Source organism: Triticum aestivum, chromosome 3A, assembly GCF_018294505.1.
Source record: "Triticum aestivum cultivar Chinese Spring chromosome 3A, IWGSC CS RefSeq v2.1, whole genome shotgun sequence".
Lineage (NCBI taxonomy): Eukaryota > Viridiplantae > Streptophyta > Magnoliopsida > Poales > Poaceae > Triticum > Triticum aestivum.
Window position 1 is genome coordinate 594,900,903 of NC_057800.1, and position 21,510 is coordinate 594,922,412.

At 42.2% G+C, this 21,510-nt stretch overlaps 2 protein-coding genes across 2 annotated transcripts; both read left to right on the forward strand.

Annotated features, from left to right (window-relative positions):
- Nucleotides 1-9,132: 9,132 nt before the first annotated feature.
- LOC123057020 (40S ribosomal protein S26-like) lies at nt 9,133-13,307 on the forward strand. Its single transcript, XM_044480199.1, has 6 exons — nt 9,133-9,138; nt 9,182-9,274; nt 9,363-9,447; nt 9,611-9,741; nt 10,558-10,621; nt 13,174-13,307. Exons 1-6 carry the CDS (start codon nt 9,133-9,135, stop codon nt 13,305-13,307), a joined length of 513 nt encoding a protein of 170 aa, XP_044336134.1.
- A 4,738-nt stretch (nt 13,308-18,045) lies between these two features.
- LOC123058730 (uncharacterized) lies at nt 18,046-20,963 on the forward strand. Its single transcript, XM_044481422.1, has 3 exons — nt 18,046-18,663; nt 19,654-19,975; nt 20,233-20,963. Exons 1-3 carry the CDS (start codon nt 18,140-18,142, stop codon nt 20,461-20,463), a joined length of 1,077 nt encoding a protein of 358 aa, XP_044337357.1. The 5' UTR covers nt 18,046-18,139; the 3' UTR covers nt 20,464-20,963.
- The last annotated feature ends 547 nt before the right edge of the window (nt 20,964-21,510 follow it).

Below are 21,510 nucleotides of genomic sequence, written 5' to 3' on the forward strand. Positions count from 1 at the left end.
TGACGGATGACAGACACACCATCATCACCAACTGAATCTTTTATAGGAGTAGAGACACCAATATTGGATACATTTCAACTAGATTTTATTTTACTGATTTTAAATAACATATTTCAATCATCTAAAAAAGATTATTTCACTCAATTCAAAACAATAATTAACTAACTTAAAAAAATCACCCATTTCAAAAAAAAATGATTTCATCGTTCAAAATAATATATTTGATGCGTTTACAATAAATAAATTTCACTCATTTTTCAATACCGAATTTACTCATAAAAAACTGATTTCACTCATTTTAAATGATTGATCACTTTTGAACCAAATTAGAAAATATTCATATATTTGAAGTAGGGGCGATAAGACCTATAAAACTAGAAATATCCTAAATATATTTTGAATAGTTTAAATTCTAGAGTTTTCATAGTTCAATTCTAGTTATATTTCACAAAACCAGTTTCACACATTGAAACAATCAACTTCACATAATTAAAATAACACGTTTCACATATTTCAAATTTGATTTAAATTATTTCACTTGACTGCAAAAACTATTTCACTTATTCCAAAATTAAAGAAAAAAACAAATTCCACTTGTTTCAATTTTTAAAAAATATTTCAGAAAAATAATTAACTCGTTAACAAATAATAATTTCAGTCATTTCAAAAAACCAAATTTCATTTCAATCCGAAAGAGATATATGAGTTATCTAAAAAAATGATGTCGTAATAATCGTCTTGTGTCGAATATTGGTGATGTAATTGTTAGAGTTGTGTCGAATATTGTGTACAAGGTAGGTTACAGCTGGACTTGGTGTTGTAGTGTGGGTATGACACGTATAGTGTCGGAGTTGGACACGTTATACCCTTAGCCTCTTATATATGAGGAGGCACCCCACGACGTAACATATGCCAACATAATAGCACAGACGCACAAGGGGTAGCCGGCGACGTGTGTCGGCATCCGGGCGACCGGTCTGGCAAAAGACTTCTTTCTACACATGTGTATATATAATGATGTGAGCAGCGTGAGATTTATTTGCATGCCAAATTACTGACGTCATACCTTTCCACGTCCAGAGAAGATGAAGAACCCTCATTTTAGACTCCTTGGTGTGTAGGAAATTCTCCTATCAGAAGGGCATTGGTAGACGCAAAGGAGCACGGGCGGCCTCACCGGATCTGGGTGTCATTTACACCGGTGGTGCAGAATTTACCGCCGGATCGGACAGACGCGCTGTTGCAGCGGGATGATTCACCTGACATGGCCGACTACATAGGTGACGGTGGGAAGCTCATGGCCAAGCCAAAAGGGACGGAGGGGAGCCTGGCCAAGGCGGTGTAGGCCCAATATTTCGACACTATCAGCCGACGTGGGCTCGCGCGCGGGGCTCGTGCCGATTCTCCAAGCTCCAATGGGTTCATTACCGTCCACAAAGCTAGGAGAGGAAGAACAAAAAACTAAGAGAGAACCTAGCTTGGGAAAAGTGAAAGGGGAGAAGAACAGAAAAGGGAGAAAGAAGTGAAGTTACATGAGGAACAAGAGAGTGGCTGCCAACACAATCATTGGTGCACCATACTAGTGGTGTGCAGAGAAGGCAAAAGTTATCAATGGCATGCCGGTTAGATATCACGCCAGCACTAGTGATACTATTAATGGCGTGCCACATATCTCACACGCCACCACTAACTTATGTCTGATCAAGATACTTGGTCCAACAAACTTGTGGCATGTGAGAATGCAAGCACACCACCAGTAACCTATTACTTTTGGTGTACGAAATATGTCCACGCTGACGCTATTTCCGAATTAAACTGGGCATGCCACTAATTAAAATTGCATTTAAGCATCTCTGCACTAGTGAGTGCTACTTTGATGAACTAGTGTATACTAGTATGTATGCACGTGCGATGCACGTCAACATAAGTGTTTTTGGTGAAAAAAAGCATTAGGCTACGCTGCAAAAAAGGGAATGCAAAATAATATGCTCTATGTATGAATGCATTGAGGAATATTATTGTTGTAAAAAGGAAATATTAGAAAAGGGAAATTCCTATTGATTGGTGATAGAATTGTAAAAACAAAGGAAAATAACCAGCGGGATCAGATTCATTAATTGTTTAATTTAGATTTATTTCTCTCTCATGTTCTCTTTCTACACCCATATCAAGCCACTCGGCACGTCCTTGCTATCCGCAGCATGGCCCGAGCGGCATGCACTTTTTAAAGCGCGATGGTTCTAGAATACATTGGAAGCAGCTGATGGGTACTGTTCATGCGAATCCCATTGCTTTCAACCACTTAATTTAGGATATCAACGATCAGGATTGATGCTCTCGACCCATTCAAAACTCATACACTATATAGTGGTATAGATTAAAAGGAAATAGTAGTGTTGCTCCCTTTCTCTTTTTCTCTCTTTTACAGTTTTGTGCAAGTTGAGCATGCAATATTGACTGGCCGTGTTCTGAAGTACTTGCGCTCCCTTCCGGAACAAGGTGACTTCTCTCCTTGTCCGGAGGAACTACCACAAGATGATGCCTATTGGGGCTTGGTACCTATGGTGGGAGAGGTGCAGATTTGTTCATGTTGAGAACACGTATTACATGTTTGGCTACCTGCATTAAGCTCAACAGACTCTGGGATAAGTTTGGACTATTTGGTTGGCTGGCTCGTACCAATAAGCCGCACCACATGAACTTAAAGCGCGCCTCAACCAGGCTCGTCAGGAACACCCGATTTTACCATTTTTCCAAATGTAGCCTCACGTTAGTGCAATTTATACTATAGGGAGGATGCGAGTTGAGGTATATGTAGGCGACCAAATGACATGCAAAATGTGGCCCAGAGCATGTATACCCTCAAGCAGGCTCAACTGGATCACATATGCAAGCACTCAAAAATCCATGCTAGTAACCAAACAGGCCCTTAGGGTTTCCATCATATAACCTTTCCATACATGCACTGACGCCAAAATATATGGTGTCTTCTTCCTTGAAGGCGACCATGAAGAGATGAGGATGGGCTAAACAGCCGAGAGGTTACGTGAAACTTAACGGTGATGCAACTTTTGGTCAAGATCTCATACAAGGTTCATTGACTACAGCGTTGAGAATTATGTGTGGCATGTTCAATACTATGGAGAACTAGATGATCGACAGGTGTGGAAAGGCCCTCATAATTGAAGCATCGACGCTATGTTTTGATTGTTCTCTGGTGCAATCTACTGGATGCCATAAATTAGTGATCAATTCGGATAAACTGGGTTTGCAAAAAATGGATAATTTGGAGGTCACTCAACCCATGATGATAGGTTGGTGGGGGTAGTAGAAAAAACACGATCATTGATGGTTGTGATCCCCTGGCTTTTGAGTTTCTCCATCCTCTATTTGAACATTGCAATAGAGGAGCAAATACAGTAGCACGTGAGATTGATAGGTTGACGTAGAGATTGTTGTGTAACAGAGTCATCATATCACTCACCTGATTAATGAGGTAACCATGTTTACAATCTAGTAAAAGTAAACCAGTATAACTAATAAAGAGGGGTGTTGTGTCTTCAAGAGTCCAAACCAAAGGGAAAAGTAAATGGGCGCGCATATGGATTAGGTGCCTGAAAAATTTATCTATTTCAGTCACTTTTTCCCTCAACCATTGGATTCACATCCAAGGAACAACATACAAACTACTTGTTCTGATTTCACTTAAAACTAAAGTTTTTCAGTCATTTTCAATACCCAGCGCATCAAAGCCCAATAGAGAGAAATTAGTACAAGTATTAGACATTATTTGTCGCGAGGGCATCTCGCTTATAGTGAGACCTATCATACCCTCGCGTGAAGATTTTCCTCTTCGCGTTTTAACTGGGCCAACCCAATTCTTCTCATATCCATCTCGCTCGCGTGCTACGGTCGGTACAGTTGCTCGCTCGCCTTGCTACATGCACGGACGGTTCGGTCTTGTTTGCTTTTAGCTTCTTTTTCGTTTATTTTCTTTCTGTTTTTATCGTTTTCTTTGGGTTTTTTGTTTTCTGTACTTTTTCAACGATTTTCATTGTTTCTTTCTTAGTTTTCTCACGTTTTTTTTCCTGTTTTCTCCGGTTTCTTTGTTTCTTTTCTCGGGTTTCACTGGATTTGTTTTCCTTGTTCTTTGTTTTTCTTTGGTATCTTTTTTCTTTATCTCCTTATACTTTGATTTTTTTGTTTTTCTATTTTCTCTAATTTTCTTTTCCTTTTTCCTTTTGTTCTGTTTCTTTCTTTTTCGGATTTCATTGGTTTTCTTCGTTTTTCTTTGTTTGTTTTGTCATTTTCATCCATTTTTTTTCTCTTTTGATATAGAATAGGAACATACTTTTATACAAATGTAACATTACATTTGAATACAACAAACATTTTCTATGTATACATTGAACATTTATTCAAATGCATGATTCACATTTTTTTTCAAACATATATTTTTATGTTAATATTTTCTCTCAAACATTTTGCATTCCTTGTATACACCAGGAACAATTATTATACACACATTTAATATTTTCTAAGTACATGATTAACATTTTAAATATATTTTTCATGCCTACTTTTTCAAACACATTGAACAATTTTCATATACATAAGGAGCATTTTTATATACAAGTTTAACATTTTTTAATACAAGATCAACATTTTCTCATACACATTTGTATTCTATTTGCATACATTTTGCGCGCTCTGTAGGGCGAGCGCAAGCTGCCGTTGCTGGGCCTGGCGCATGATGTGTGCACTGTAGTAGGGTCAGCGCGCAAGCACTTCTTCCAGCTTGCATGAAGCGATATATAGGCGCGCCCATTATTTGTGCCCAGCAGGTCCATCAAATAACGATGTGCCCAGCCGGTCAAATCCCATTAAATAACTGCATGGTAGATGTTAGTACGTACTATTAGTATACTAGACAAACTAATGGCTAGAACAGGTTGTTTGTTTTGCTTTGACATGTATATTTGCTTTCACACATATACACCGTAAATATAAAGATAAATGGAGGAAAAAAAGAAGAATAGAAACCCTTACTAGGATTGTACTTCCTCCGTCTCAAAATAAGTGACTCAACTTTGTACTAACTTTAGTACAAAGTCAGTACAAATTTAAGTCACTTATTTTGGGACGGAGGGAGTATTTAGCAACCATCATGCTAAATGTTATTATAATTATAATCAACCAATAAATGATATTGGTTATATGAAATTTCAAACACATTTTACGTCATGCGCTATAAGCTGGGTAATTAAGATCAACATAATGACCCGGTTATACGTAATTCTAGCAAATTTAATTATTGAATTAAAATTGAAGCACCATACACATTTAGACAAGGAAAAAATGTCCATTCAAAATAGTGAACTAAACAATCAAGAAATAAACAAGAGATAAAAATCAATTTCAAAATCAACAAAAGGCAAAAAAAACACAGTGTAAGGAACAAACCCACGGAGTCATCTTACCCAAATGAATCAATGCAAAAAAAACATAAATAAAGAATAAAAATAAATCTAAGGAAGAAGAATTCAAGAGATGGTGTTCAGAAAATATAAACGGGCGACTATCCATCAGACGCCTGAAACTTGGTGGCGTTCAATCAGACTGACCATTAGATTGAAAATCAATGACCATCTCATCTTCTTCCCTTTTTTTCGCGTGAAAAAAAAGTAAAAAAAAGGTTTTCTAAGAATGAACGGATCAGTGGCATTGGTATTACCCTAAATAAGAAAGGAAATAAAAAACAAACATGACAAAAACTTGCACACAATTAGCAAAGAAATTACACTTTTTATAAAATGCAAAGAGTAAGCATATAATAGTGCAATTTTTGAACTCTAGTATAATTTACACACATATTTGTTTTATAGTTTTTACATGTATACTTACACACACAATCAAAAAAAATAATATTTTCTAAGAAAACATGAATTAGTGACATTGCTATTACCATTAAAAAAATAAAAATAAACAATGACAAAAACATGCACATAAAATTACACTCTTTATAACATGAAAAATAATATTGCATGGAATGATGAATGACAAGAGTGTTTTAACAATAAAAGAAACAATAATAAATTTTAAAACGATAATGTTAGACAACTGAGCCTGACGTGAAGAACCATAAAGACTTATTTTCAAGTTCTTTTCCTATATGCAAGAATTAGAATATAACGCTAAACTGCAAACAATTATGCTAAACTTGCACTATTTGGTAATCCACAAGGACATGTGAACTAGTGCAACTTTAATAATAATTATGTTCAAGTAGATTGATTATAAAAATGCATTTCATTTTAAATTCATCACACAAAGTGAAGTCATGCCACACAATTGCATCATTAAATACGATGTTAGATACACATACATAAGAAAGGATCTGATAGTTAAAAAACTGACTAAGCATGAATAACAAAGGCATAAGACTACATGAAAAAAAAACACCAAAGACAAAGACAAAATTTAAAAGATAAAAAAAATCTTATTTGGAGGAACGATAAATTAAGGGATTGGTTTACACTAAAAGAAGAAAGAAAATGAAAAAAACCCAAAGCAAACGATGACCAAAATTTGTAACAGATTTTGTAGAACTTGCATTGTTCCATAATATGCAATAATAAGCATATAGTAGTGCAACTTCAATAATTATTATGATTTAAGTAGGTCGCTTACAAAATGAATTTCAGTTTAAGTACCTAACACCAAACTAAGTTGTGGCACACTATTGCAACATCAAATATGTTGTCACATGCACAAATATTGGGAAAATCCGGCGACCAAAAAATCAACTAAGCCATAATAACTAAGACATTATAAAAGAAAAATGGGATATTTTTAAGGTAGAATGAATTAAGGGCATTGATACTATGCTAAAACAAAAAAAAATAAGGAATACACTCAAGCTGATGACTAAACTTACAACAGATTTAGTAGAACTTGCATAGGTAATATGCAATAACAAGCATATTGTGCAACTTCATTAATTATTTTGATTGAAGTAGATTACTTTACAGAAATTAATTACTTTTTAAGATCCTAACACAAAACTAACGCACATAATTGCAGCATCAAATACATTATCACATGAAAAAATATTAGAGAAAATTCGACAGTCAAAAAAATCCAATGAAACATGAATAAACAAGGAAATCAATACATCAGCGTTGGAAAATAATCATCTCTCATTTTTTTTTTGGCAAAACTTTCAATCTATTAATCTTCAATCATGCTAGTACAACGTACACTAGAAATAATAAAAATTACATCCAGACCTGTAGACCACCTATCGACGACTACAAGCACTGTAGCAATCCGATGACACGCCGCTATCATCAACCCTCTCTCGCCGGAGCAGGGCAAAACTTATAGTAGTAAACAGTCAGGAAGTCTTATGTCATTGGTGTCAAGTGACCTCATTTCTACCGCGCGGAGACATACACGCACACATGCACTCATCACACACATAGAGAAAGCAAGAACACGCAGTCCACACACACAGACGTTAGCTTTTCTTAGTCTAACACACACGTTAGCTAGCTGAGGCATACACACGCACATTGGGGGCACACACACGAAATCACTAATTAAGAAGTACTTGTTGCAAAGAACACTCCACTTTTCCAGATCGCGACAAGTGGCGCACATGCAGCGCGTCAGTTTTCCTTTTTTTCGTAGATCCTTTTATTCAAAACGTTTTATCTCTTAAACCGTACGTCCAAATCTCGAATCGTTTTCATCATTGGATTCCTCGCGTTGAGATCTTCAAAACTAGATCCCATGTTGATAGGTTTTGATGAATTTTTTTTCACGAAAAAAACCGAGCCAAAAAACCGAACCGGGAGCACGGTTTTTTCCCTTTCCGAAAGAGGCACGCCCGTGCCTCTCGCGAAATCACAACCGTGCCTCTCGTAGAAGCAAAACCGTGACTCTTGTGGAAGGAAAAGAACAGAAAACGCGTTTTTTTCGTTTCCGAGAGGCACGACCGTGACTCTCGCAAAAGCACAACCGTGCCTCTCGCGAAAGCAAAACCGTGACTCTCGCGAAAGAAAAAAAAAACAGAAAACACGTATTTTTTCCGTTTTCGAGAGGCACGACCGTGACTTTCGCGTAAGCACAACTGTGCCTCTCGCGGAAGCAAAACCGTGACTCTCATGAAATAAAAAAAAACAGAAAATGCGTTTTGTTTTTCCCTTTCCGAGAGGCACGGCCGTGACTCTCGTGAAAGCACAACCGTGCCTCTCGCGGAAGCAAAATCGTGACTCTCGCAAAAGAAAAAAAAATAAAAAATGCGTTTTTTCCGTTTCCGAAAGGCACGGCCGTGACTCTCACTAAAGCACAACCGTGCCTCTCGCGGAAGAAAAACCGTGACTTTCGTAAAAGAAAAGAAAAAGAAAACACGTTTTTTCACACAATTTTTTTTTCGAATTTTTTTTGATCGAAAAGCTAAAAATACCGGGGGAAAACCAAAACGTCGAAAAAACCCAGAAAAAACCCGTTTGAAAAGCTGTAAACGCGTGCGAAAAAAAAAACAAAATCTGAAGAGAGCGTCCAAAACGCGACAGGTGATGAATGGCTTAGAGCGCGTCAAATGACGCTGATCGTTGCAAGGCTCCCGAAGGAGCGCTCGTTAACTAGTTGCTCTCGCAGACACACGCGCACACTTCAACCCACTGGCGAACCAGAATGAGGTTGCGGCCTCTTAGGCCCAGGTGTGCTGATTTCTCAAAAAGAAAGGCCCATGTGTGCTGATTTCTCAGGCCCATGTGTGCTAACAGGCAACAGCACATGCCATTACGTGAAGGTGAAGCACTTGGAAGCGGTTGACGAGTGCCAAAGCGGAAAGGCAGTGAATACGCCTTTGACTAGACCCATCTGCTGCCGACCGTCGATCGAGGAACGAACAGCTGGGATGCCATTAGGTCCCGCCACTCACTATATAAAGACGAGAAGACGGCTGGCTGGGGCAGATCGAACCCTACAAGGACCCGGAGACTTCGGAGCTCCGAGACGCCGCCGCCGACCACGCGCCGTACATTTCGCCCGACCGCCGTCGTCGCCGCCATGGTAAGGAGCCGGTTGCCCGTACTTTCACCTCAACTCCGGCATGCGACCCCAATGCAGGTCTAACCCTTTCCCTCGCTGCGTGTTACCGTTACCGTCACAGACCTTCAAGCGCCGGAACGGCGGCCGCAACAAGCATGGCCGCGGTCACGTCAGGTTCATCCGCTACGACAACTGCGGCAAGTGCGTCCCCAAGGTACGCTGGATCATGCCGCGTAGTCCAAAACTCTCTCCTCATGCACGAACTGCCGCGCCGGTCCGTTGATTTTCTTGTGGTGGTTCAGGACAAGGCGATCAAGAGGTACAAGGTGCAGAACATCGTGGCACCGGAAGGCATCAGCTATTTCACGGAGGCGTCCGTCCTTGACGGTGTGGCTTTGATTTCTTCTTCTTTCCTGTTCTTAACTGTTGGATCTGTGATCGCCGATCAAAGTGCTGCCTTGCAAGGCTGCAACTTGGAAATTTCAGTGTCGCACCTCTTCTCTGAACTCTTGGTGCGTTTGTGGCATAATCGACAAGTGCTTCGTTGCAGGCTACCATCTGCCCAAGATTTACGTCAAGGAGCGCTGGTGCATAGGCTGCGCCATCCATAAGAAGAAGTTCAGTATCCGCTCCCGTAAGGACCGCAAGAACCGCGCACCTCCGGAAGACGTCCGCCGCCGGGTACGTGCTCCTCGTCTTTGACTCGTTCGAGTTTTCTCATTTTCCATGTTCAATTGCAAACATCCGCATGGATGTGCTTAGGGTCCAACCTTTTGGCAATCACCCATCTACTTCTTCATGAACTGTGAAGTGCTGAATACTTGTCAAGCTTGTTGTTTTATTTTAGTGAGAAGTAACTGACATGCCTTGATATCCTTGGACTGCATGTATGTCCCGTTTGCAACACATATAGTTCCTGTGTGGATTGAATTAGTCCTTAAGGTTGTGAAATGTTTATGTAAAGATAGTGTTAGTGTTGTATTTACTTTCCATGTGTTTGCCGTGTAATATCTCCCTTGTATAAGGGGTTTGTATGCAATGAATTGTTCTTGCTAGTGGTGTACTCGTGTTCCCTCACAGGGGAAACAAGCAGTCGTTGGGAGATTTAGCCTTTTGATTTATTTTTTCTATCAGTATTGTACTTCAAGGCCGAAGTACAGATTGTTTTATGTCAATGCTTGGTCGTCTAGCTATTCCTTGTATTTGAATTAGCACACACCAATGGTATGCTTTGATGATCCTTTAGCTATCAAATATACTATATATGCAATCTTGATCTCTCTGGTAATACTAGAATGTCCGAGCTATATGCTTGGTATGTATAGTCAAATGATTCATTCTTGTAAGAAGACATTGTTGTGTGAATTACTTATTTTTTGGTGCAACTGATCCAAACCACATACTCTACCTTTATGTGGATTTATTATTTGTGCAATTTCTACCATCTGGCCTAATGTTGTTGTGTCAAGTGGTTGATATTGTACTTCCATTTTGCAGGGGCCAAGACCTGAGGGCCAAGCTCCTCGTCTTGGTAGTGTCGGCGGCGGTCCTGGTGGTGTCGGTGAAAGAACATGCGGTGCCCCCATGTTTGGTTTTGATAATTGATGACAATCTTTATGGACTAATGGTTGCCGCGAGTTATATTTGAAGGTTTTGTCCATAGGCTTTTCTTGAAGTACATGTGTTGGTTTCAAGGAGAGTTTGTGTCGACCAAGGTGCTATTCAAGGAATTATCCAAAGATTGGTCATGTAAGTGTTGAGCTTATTGCAAGCATGTCTTAAAGAAGAAGATTGTGTGATCATTCATGTCTACCTTCAAGACATCGTCCAAATGAAGAGAATTGGAAGGATTCAAGGTTGATCAAGATTAAGTCAAGAATGAATCAAGTTAATCAACACACAAAGCATACAAGATGTACTGAGGGATCAAGTGATCCCATGGTATGGTTGCGATGTGCAAGTCAAATGGAGCATCATGAAGAGATCAAATGCTTGAAGCTTGCCGTCCATTATGGTAACAATGGATTTATGAAGATGTGCCTAAGAGTGGCTCACCCATAGTGGAGTATGGGGGAGCAATCAACTAGTCTTCATCGAGCCAACACAATCAAAAAAGGGGGTCCAACTTGAGGAAGTCAAGATCGTCATCATCTAACTCAAGTGGACTATGTGCAAGACAAATGTTTTCCCTTGATAGGTTTTCTATTTTACCGGTCTCATGATGGTAGTTGGGAGACCGGGTTATAGGATCGATTACTGTACTATCAAAGGGGGCTCTCGATGAGTAGCCTGATCGTATCTTTCGTAGAGAGCTCAAACCATTGCATCCTAGCATCTTCTTTCTTAGTTCTTGTTTGGTTCTCTTTGTGAGTCTTAGAGCTTATGGTCATCTTGATGATAAGCTCGAGTTCATCGAAAACGGAGTTCACTTGCATCTTCTATGATGTTTTCGATGTTGGAGGTTATGTCCGTTCTTCTCTGTTGAAGGTTTCACTCTTCCATTTGTTTGCTCAATTCGGAGCTCATATGAGGAAGTTATGGCAGTTCTTGTTTTCTTGGAAGTGGCTTTTGTCTGGTCCCAGCGGTAGTACCGCGAGCCCAAGTGGTAGTACCGCTTGGAGCTCTCAGCCGTAGTACCGCTGCAGTGTCGCTCTTCTACTGCCTCGATTTTGGGTCCTACTCTTTTCGTGTCGGGTTTAGCAGTAGTTGCACGGCAGTAAGGCACGGTAGTACCGCTCCGGTCGGGCAGTAGTACCGCTACTGCATTACTGCTGTTGTACACTACTCTGCCCTGCCTCTTTTGGTCACGTGTTCTGCTCCTCCAGCGGTAGTACCGCTGGGGTGAGCGGTAGTACCGCTCATATGCGGTACTACCGCCCCAAGGTTCATGTTGTGTTGCTCCTTTCCCCTGCTTCTTCCGCCCGAGTGGTAGTATCGCTCGTGGAGAAGTAGTACCGCTCGTGTGCGGGCTGAGCACATAACGGGTGGATTTTTTCCCTCCTATAAAAGGGGGTCTTCTTCCTCAATGAACCTTATCTCTTGAGCTCGTGTTCTTCCCCATTGTTGACCTTCTTCGAGCTTGCTAACTCTCAATCCCTCCATGGATTCTTGCTAGTTTTTGAGGGAAAAGAGAGAGAAGATCTAGATCCACATTTACATCTCTTTCTCCTCTATGTGAGGGGGACCCCTTGGATCTAGAACTTGGAGTTCTTCGTGTTCTCTCCTTCGTTCTTCCTCTTATTTTCCTTCCTAGCATTTGTTGCTTCGGTGGGACTTGAGAGAGAAGGACTTGGGCACTTCGTGTGCCCTTGCCATTGCATTTGGTGCATAGGTTTGAGTTCTCCATGATGATACGTGGAAGTTACGAGTTGAGAAGCTTATTACTCTTGGGTGCTTGGTACCCTTGAGCTTGTTCCTCTTGGATGCTTGGGCGCCCTAGACGGTTGAGGTCATCTCAGAGCCATATTTCATTGTAGTGAAGCTTCGTGGTGTCATTGGGGAGTTAACCCCAACCTTTGTGGTGTTCGGAGCTCAATCATTGTGGTGTAAATCTCCGGGCAAGCGTCGGGGTCTCCAATTAGGTTGTGGAGATTGCCCCGAGCAATTTGACGGATTTCGATGACCGCCCCCAAGGGTTGCCAAAGTGTACTGGTTCGGTGACCGCCCCCAAGGGTTGCCATTCGTACGGGTTCGGTGACCGTCCTCAAGGGTCCCTTAGTGGAATCATGACATCTTGCATTGTGCGAGGGTGTGAGGAGATTAGGTGGCCCTGGTGGCTTCTTGGGGAGCATTGTGCCTCCACACCGCTCCAAACGGAGATTAGCATCCGCAAGTGTGTGAACTTCGGGATACATCGTCGTCTTCGCGTGCCTCGGTTATCTCTAACCCGAACTCTTTACTTATGCACTTTACTTTGTGATAACCATATTATTTTTTGTCATATATCTTGCTATCACCTAGTAGTTTATCTTACTTAGCATAAGTTGTTGATGCACATAGGTGAGCTTAGTTGTTGTAGGTTTTGTGCTTGGCAAATTAACCGCTAGATTTATTCCGCATTTGTTCAAGCCTAAACCGTAATTATTTTAAAATGCCTATTCACCCCTCCTCTAGACGACATCCACGATCTTTCAGTCGGCAGAGGTTCTGGTGGCGTCGGCGGTGGTTTCGGCGCCGATGGTGCTGGCGGTGGCTTCGGCGCCGGTTCTCTAGCTCCCGACATCGCCGGCGACTGGCCCCAGAATTAGCTTCCTAGAGTGCTCTGCTTTTGATCGGTCTATAGTAATATCTAACATGATGCCAGTACGTTCTTCTGTCTAGGCTTACATGGCCGTATGGTTTCTTACTCGTTGCACTTTGACCGCCTAGAGTAAACCATGTGTTTCTCTTTCGGCATTTTCCTGATAAACACTCATGAGAGTCCAGGTACTGGATGAGTTCTCTACTTTTGTTCAGTCTACTGCGTAGAAGATTCTGTTAAGAGGCAAAATGTTGATCTTTTTTTTGCAGGTGCAAAATGTTGATCTTTATGTAGGAGATCTATCTATTTTGAGCATCGAATTTGAACATGGCTATATACTATCTATAAATATGTGTTTTCACTCATCACTCACCATTTGCTCTTGTTGGTTTTTATCTATTTTCCTCATCGCTTGTGCCCACGAAAGAGGGGATGGTTCCTTACATTATTTTTCGCAACTTCTGTTTCAGTTACCATGCACTGCAAAATATGGCCAGATTCCAGTTTTTGGTTACCTAAGTTATTCATGCAATCCAAATTTTTGTCCACCTAGTATGGCAGCATGTCTGCTCATCACCAGGTGCACCTACTATGGGAGCTTGTCTGCCCTGTACTGTTTTTGTTGGATTGTCAAGGTGTTGTGCATTTTCATCTGACTTTTACCCATGCAATCCAAATCTACTCAAGTACTCCCTCCATAAAGAAATATAAGAGCGTTTAGATCATATATTTTTTGTAGTAATCTAAACGCTCTTATATTTCTTTACGGAGGGAGTATCTTTGAAGATGAACAAAAGAGGAATTGTGGAGAACTTTGTATTTGACGATCAAAGAAAGGAGAGAAAGAGAGGCGAAGCGGTGGATGGTTTACGCCGACTGTCGGTACCAACGGATGGGGAGAGAGGAGAGGCGAAATGATGCGAAAATAGTAACTGTAACTGCAAGGGTATGTAATGGTGGAAGACCCACAACTCATTTGGATGCTGAGATTGGTGCACCCATTTAGAGTATAAGCCAGCCAATAATTTTCACATTTGAATACGTGAGAATCCAAACATGTAGTTGATCCCTCATGTCTATGCAACTTTTGTTAGAATCTGTATGGGTGGAGTACCGTGGCATTTAAAGCTTCACAAGTTTCTCTCCCACAAAAAAGACTACTATTAAATTTCATAGCCAAAATTTTGGAGATTGATATCTTTTAAACCATAAATCCGATCGGTGCTATTTTTATATATTTGAACTACTCGCACCAAGACCTTTAAAATAATACCAATACCGGATACATTTCAACTAAATTTTATTTTACCAATTTCAAATAACATATTTCACTCGTCTAAAAAAGATGATTTCACTCAATTCAAAATAATAATTAACTAATTTCAAACAAATATTTCACCCATTTCAAAATATGATTGCATCATTCAAAACAAGATTTGATGCATTTACAATAACACATTTCACTCATTTTTCAAAACCGAATTTACTCATAAAAAACTGATTTCACTCACTTTAAATGATTGGATACTTTTGAACCAAATTTCCAAATTAGAAACTATTCATATATTTGAATTAGGACAAAAAAGACCTATAAAACAATAACGATCCTACATATATTTTTAATAGTTTAAAATTTATAGTTTTCACAGTTCAATTCTAGTTATATTTCACAAAACCAGTTTCAAACATTTAGACAATCAACTTCTCATAATTGAAATAACACGTTTCACATATTTCAAAAATTGATTTAAATTATTTCACTCGGTTTTAAAAACTATTTCACTTATTCCAAAATAAAAAACAAATTCCACTCGTTTCACTTTAAGAAAAAACAGTTATTTCAGAATTACTCGTTAAAAAACAATAATTACACTCATTTCAAGAAAACCTAATTTCATTTCATTCAAAAAACATATATCAATTATCTAAAAAATGATGTCACAATAATCTTTCAGTTTAAGAACATGCAATTCAGAAATTGTGTTAAAGTGAAACACAAATCGGCTTCACAAACACACTGAATCTACTTCATATAATTGAGAAATGTTGATTTCATATGTTTCAGTTAGCCAATTTCACACTTTAACACAATCAATTTCACGTATTTCAATTAACCCGTTCGAAATATTTTAAAAAATACTTTTTGAGAATGAATGAAATCACTTTTTTTCTCATGAGTAACAAAACACATGTTTCACAGGTTTATGGTTTCACTCGCATAAAACTATCAATTCAAAAAATGGATATCACTTATTTATAAAATGATCTCATTCATTTCAAAACACTGATTTCATTCATTCGAAAAAAGAATTTCACTTCTTTAATTAATCGATGTCACTTATTTTAAAACATCGATTTTGCTCATTTGAAAAATAATTTCACTCATTTCAGAAATACGATTTCACAAATTTCAGGTAACATATTTCACTAAAGTAGGTGCTGATTGAAATGTTGAGATTTTAAAACTCGATTTCACACACTAAAATAGAATGGGTGAAATAAGTAGACTGAAACTTTGAAATTTAAACATGCTTGAAAACTATTCAAGATTGATCTTGTTCTAAAGATCTTGGCACTAGGATTATCAATATATACAAAATTCAAAAACAAAATTGTAGTTTAAAAGCTATGAATGATTGAAATTGTCAAAGAGAAAACAAAAGGCACACATTTGTCTCTCCATGCCTTCATGTATGAGATGAGAGGGGGCGTTATGCATGCATCATATACAACATAGGGCCCACTTAGTGATTGAAGTTAAATCTTATATGCAGAAAGGTGGGGGTGTGAATCTACTTACTACTTGTAAAGGTGTGAGTTTGATGAATGCAAATAATGGGAGCAATCCAACCATCTATATCCAATATCTCACGCTCCATCAATAAGCTATCCATTACATCATCAATAATAAACATGTTGATTGCATTAACCATAATTTAGAATCAAAATTAATTGCATTAAACATAGTTATTGTTAAAGTCAACATTAGTATATGTAGAGTAGTGGATTTCTCACCGTTATTGCCGCAGACAGGGAGGTCGCCTCCACATCGAACCACACGTCCCCTCCGACCCCATGAAGCCGCCGTCGGGCCGCACCGAGTGGCCACCACCCAGCCTCCCCTCGTCCTCCCGCACCTCCCCTCCCTCCTCCGCCACCGGCAACGTTGCCGGGCGAAGGCCCTGTGGTGCGGCGGTGGTGGACCTCCTCTGGCGTCCCGAGATCTGAGGCGGCGGCAGCCTGACCTGGACCTCCTTGCGATGAGGATGGCGAGCAGCGGCGGCCGAGGTGCGTCGGGAGGGGGGCTGGGCGGGGGATGTGCTGCAGCCGGCGGGATTGGTAGGAGATGGCAGCATCGGTAGCCGGGCGCATCCCGGGCTCGATCTGGAACCTTTGGGTCTAGGCGGGCGGCTGCTGTTTTCGTCCTCAGTCTGCTACATCTCGTCGGCTTCGGCGATGGCTCGCGGTGGCACTCCGGATCTGCATCGCATCACGAGGATTACGGATGTGGTGGTCATCTCCTACGTCGGAGGTGGTCGGCCTGAGGCTGGGTGATCGGATCTCCAGATCTGTCATCTAGTCCAGGCTGTGAGTCGGGGAGACATAGTTGCCAGCGAAAACCCAGCGGACGGTGGACGATGGCGGCGTTGTGTGCCGTTACCTTGTTGAAGACATCGTCCTGTAACTATTGTCGACCCACTCGTGCTGCTCTAGGGGAAACCCTAGGATCTGATTTTCCAGATCAGTCGATGGCGGCACTGCGCTGTCGTTTCTCTCTTGGGAGTATCGTTTGCGGAGCAGCATTGGAAGACAGAGGCAGGAGGTGCAGCGTCTTCATCTTGCACGGAGCTTCGATGGTGACGTCAAGTCATGCCTGGCCGACAGGTGCTACGCGCGACAGATCTTCCAGAGTCTTCGCATGCGACAGATCTTCATGTTTGGCAGGTGCTACACGCGACAGATCTTTCAAAGTCTTCGCATCTGGATGGACCAGCATAGGGAGGGGGTGCCGTTGGGCGTCGTAGTGGCGTCAACGGATGGCCGGACTGGCAATGATGATGCAGATCTTTCTCCTGAAGATGGGTCAGCGGTTCGGTGATGATGGGGGTTTCTAGAACGTGTGCATGTGGTGTACGCTTTAGATCTACTGCACCGATTGTTGGTTCCGATACGTTATGTAGATGGATCGGCGACGACACCTGTTTTCGATATGGAGAGTGAGATCACTCCACATTATCGCGTTTGTAGGTATAAGTGGTGGCTTCGGTGACTTGATGTACATTCTTGTCAGACCTTTGTTGAGTAAGTAATAAAAATGACTACATGCATCGATTGATACAGAAGCAGGGGGTCTTAACCTTTTTTTTTTTTAAGTACCCTTGCCGCTAAGAACAGTTTTCCGGAAGCGATGCTCATAGTCATAGGGGGCAGGAGGTCACTACAGCGCGTTTCGTCATTTGTCAACTTCCAATCTTCATTTGACTCTTCCTTGCCATTGTCTCCGGTGATCGCCGTGCCGTTTCCATCCTCTCATGCGCCACGTTGGCATGAGGCATCCCCACCGCACTCTCTCTCACCTTCCTCCCATGGGCCAGGGCCAGCCTCTCAAAAGTCGTCGGCGGTCGTGCTGCCGCCACTTTCCCACCACTTCCTCCCCCACGATTCGACGCATCCGAGATCCGACGGCGCGGGTCGCCCCACGAGGCCCCGACCCCTTCCCGTCCCCACCGTTTCTTTAAACCCACGCAACCTCCACCAGCCTGGCTGGCTGGCCGATCAAGCAGCAGCAACCTTCCGAGGATTCCCACCCGATCGTTCGCCGGCCGGCGCCACCCCACCATGACGGCGACGTCGACGTCGAGGGCTCCGCGGCGCCCCCGCATCCGCTCCCGCGCGCCGCCGCCCACGCCGATCCGGACGGCCCGTGGCGCGCGCTCCGCCGCGGCCGACGAGCTCGTCCTCGCCGAGTTCCTCGAGGCCTCCCAGCGCGTCCCCGCCCTCACCCTGCCCCTGCCCAGGAAGAAGCGCTTCGACTTCCCGGCTCCCCCGCCGGCCCCGGACATCCAATCGCGGGGCCTGCTGTCGGGCGAGGCGGCCGCCGCGCGGACGGCTGTTGGCGCCGCCGCGGAGGCCGGCGCGTTCCGCGTGGGCGGGACGGTCGGGGCCGGCGAGGTGCGCGCTGCCGTGGAGGCCGGGGAGGCGGTGTTCGGGGCGCCGGAGCGGGTGAAGCGGGAGCTGGGGAGGTTGTTCCAGAGGAGGGATCGGGTCGTCGGGGAGGAGCTCTACTTGCCATGGCCGGTGAGCTCGGAGGTGGATCGGTTGCTGGAGGCGGCCCTGCCCGGCTCGACGTACCGAGCGTTCAGGTGATTATTGCTACCACCTTGTAGTAAGTTTTGTCTCTGGTGCTGCCTCGTCTCGTCGTATTTGGAGCTACCGCTGGTCCGCTGCGCATTGCCAAACTGCCTACCTAGCTGCAGCTGACATGGAAGTTCTAGAGCTCCTTTTGGGCAAGTGGAATTTGATCATAATACTGTTCAAAGTAAAATTCCAATTATATATTGTCGATCAGAGCTTCGAACTGCCGTCACAACGTATTCGACGAAGTCGAATTACCAAACTATTTGGTGCATTGGTTCTTTGTTTCTCTGACACTGATGAAATAAAAGATTCAGAGCTTATTTTTGCTGAGGAAACATTCAGAGTTGTTCTGTGGAGTCCACGGGGGTGGAGGCAAAAATTCCCACGATATTTTGGTATGAAAAATGGAGTAAGCAAGCACTAGGAAGTACATTGATCTTGTATGGATCACCCGAGCTCCCAAACATGCATTGGGTGGGGAACACCGAAAACCCATACTCCCTCCGTTCCAAAATAGATGACTCAACTTTGTACTAACTTCAGAGGGAGTACATAAGAACGAAGAGTAAAGTGACACCATCATATCATGCCATATATTACAAGATGAAACACAATCCACCTTCCTTCACTTCTGCAGAAATGAACTATTGGCTGTCAGATCATTTGCCTAGGATCAAAAATTTCATGAAACCCTGCTAGAAAATAGAAGTGGCAAGTAATCTCCAAATGCAGGTGACAAATGGTGCATAAGCCATTAGAGTCTGTCTCTTAAGATGTACCCCCTCTGTAAACTAATATAAGAGCGTTTAGATCACTAAATAGTGATAAACGCTCTTATATTAGTTTACGGAGGGAGTACGCATTACTATGTTTCGCTACTAATGAGTGACAATTGTCAAGAACACGGAACAAAAAACTCTGATGCGTGTGTTAGGAAGATATGGTCTAAACATTGATCTCATATGCCCTGACATGAGATCTTCTACTGTTGGCAGGGAGAAGATGGACGTTATCGCGTCTAAAATGGAGGACCTCGCAAGATGTGTGGTCACAGTTCTATCTGACAACGTCAAGAACCCGAAAGACTCTGCTCTGCCTAGAGAAGCCCCATCGGTTCTCTGTCTAACGCTGTATAACTGCAACAAGTTGAAAACACGTTGGGGAGAGTTTGGCACCACCGATCGTCCAGACTCGTACGCCCTGAGCGTCCACCTCTCCGGACGCGACCAGCAAATTTGCCTCCGGAACCTGGGCGGGTCGACCTTTTTCAATCTGCCGGCTGGCTCTGCGCTTGTTACGATCGGCAAGCAGATTCAGGTATCATGCTAAACTATGGCATACTTTTCACTTACTTAACCTGTTAATAAGCTCAAATTTTGCCAAGTAAAATGCCTGTTCATAATACAGTGCACTATCTGGCCCATTTCTGTCCCAATCCTCTGTGCCACCAAGTGTGGAGCATGAGCAGTAGTCTGCTCTGAACAGCTTCGGCCATGTATATACGCGCTTGCAATATGTCTGTTCCGGCTTCCAGGTGTGGAGTATGACAGTGTGTTTGCTCTGAATTTGCTCAGGAATGGTCCAATGGGGAGTTCAAGAGCGCTGTTGGCGAGATACTGTTCGAGCTGACCGACGAGCCAAACCCGTTCATGTCTCTGGAACTCTTGTACTCTCCAGGAGACCTGCGTCTCTGTGAGGTCGGGCGGCACGCTAGCTGCATTGACCGTCCTCCCAAGACTGTTCCTTTGAGGGACCAGATTTTCATTGCGCTGGTTCTGCTGGTTTTGTACTACCTCTTCTGGTGATAAGCTTATCCGTGCCTCTTTTCTCTTTTTTTGGCGTGAGCTTTAGATGTACGAGATGGCTTGTTTTTATAGCCTTTTTGGACTAACTGCCCGCCTTTCTCCGTTAATTGATCACGGAGAAACACCGCCGCGGATGGCGGTGATGGCGGCTGGGTTGAGTCTGGTTTGGTTGAGATTGGTTTGTTTGTTGGATGAAACAAAAAACACGGAATGAAGTATAAGATACTTTGTTCTTGACTCCTCCTAATTGAGGAAAAATGGCATAGAGTGGATTTTGATTGATTTTCTGAATGATAATTTTGGCCGGTTGGTTTGTCCTACGGTATCTGTTTTGCGATTCGAGGTGTTCACATTGAACCTGAGAAGCATTCCTTTGTACCTTACTACTCCATTGTGTATGTGGTAATCTTGCATTCGAGCTTTGTTCATTACAAATGAGCTCAGTGTAAAACTGTTGTACATTGTACTGTACCTGATGGAAGGTAAGACTCTACTTTTTATTTGAAAGACGGTTGAAACAACAGGACTCTTCATCTTGTGATGCACATAGTATGTTTATTGAAATTCATTCACAAAAAAAATATTTATTGAAGTTGATATAAGGCAATGATGTGAAAGTCATCAATAGATTACATAGCATACACAAGTACGACAGAACCATTACAAGATTTGAGTTTAATTTCTAAGACTAAGGCAGGTTATACTTCTTGTTCCTTTTTCTCTCTGTTGCCTTCACACTTGCTATCACTTCAAACAATCATGCCTTAGATTTAGGGACAGTCCTAAAAGCATCTCTAGCCGATCCATAATAACTTAACCCCTACATCCTTTAATTCTTAATTTTTTTAAGGAACTAAACTATTGCTCATATAGCTCATTCCCCAATTTTTTTTTTGGTCAATTGATCCAAATGCTTGCTCAAACAATCCAACAAATGCAACATGTTTCAACACAAACATAAAAAATATATCAAATACGAACATAACTGAACTTCATCCAATCCAAGAAACAGCTAAAACATAGCCATAATTTGTGCCCAAAGGGGTG

What these genes read in the sequence shown, in the direction of transcription:
- LOC123057020 (XM_044480199.1), top strand. An exon ending in CGGAAGACGTCCGCCGCCGG is followed by an intron (nt 9,742 to 10,557) that starts GTACGTGCTCCT and finishes TCCATTTTGCAG; the next exon opens with GGGCCAAGACCTGAGGGCCA. An exon ending in CGGCGGTCCTGGTGGTGTCG is followed by an intron (nt 10,622 to 13,173) that starts GTGAAAGAACAT and finishes CCCCTCCTCTAG; the next exon opens with ACGACATCCACGATCTTTCA.
- LOC123058730 (XM_044481422.1), top strand. Translation starts at nt 18,140, where the DNA reads ATGACGGCGACGTCGACGTCGAGGGCTCCGCGGCGCCCCCGCATCCGC. An exon ending in TCGACGTACCGAGCGTTCAG is followed by an intron (nt 18,664 to 19,653) that starts GTGATTATTGCT and finishes TACTGTTGGCAG; the next exon opens with GGAGAAGATGGACGTTATCG. An exon ending in CGATCGGCAAGCAGATTCAG is followed by an intron (nt 19,976 to 20,232) that starts GTATCATGCTAA and finishes GAATTTGCTCAG; the next exon opens with GAATGGTCCAATGGGGAGTT.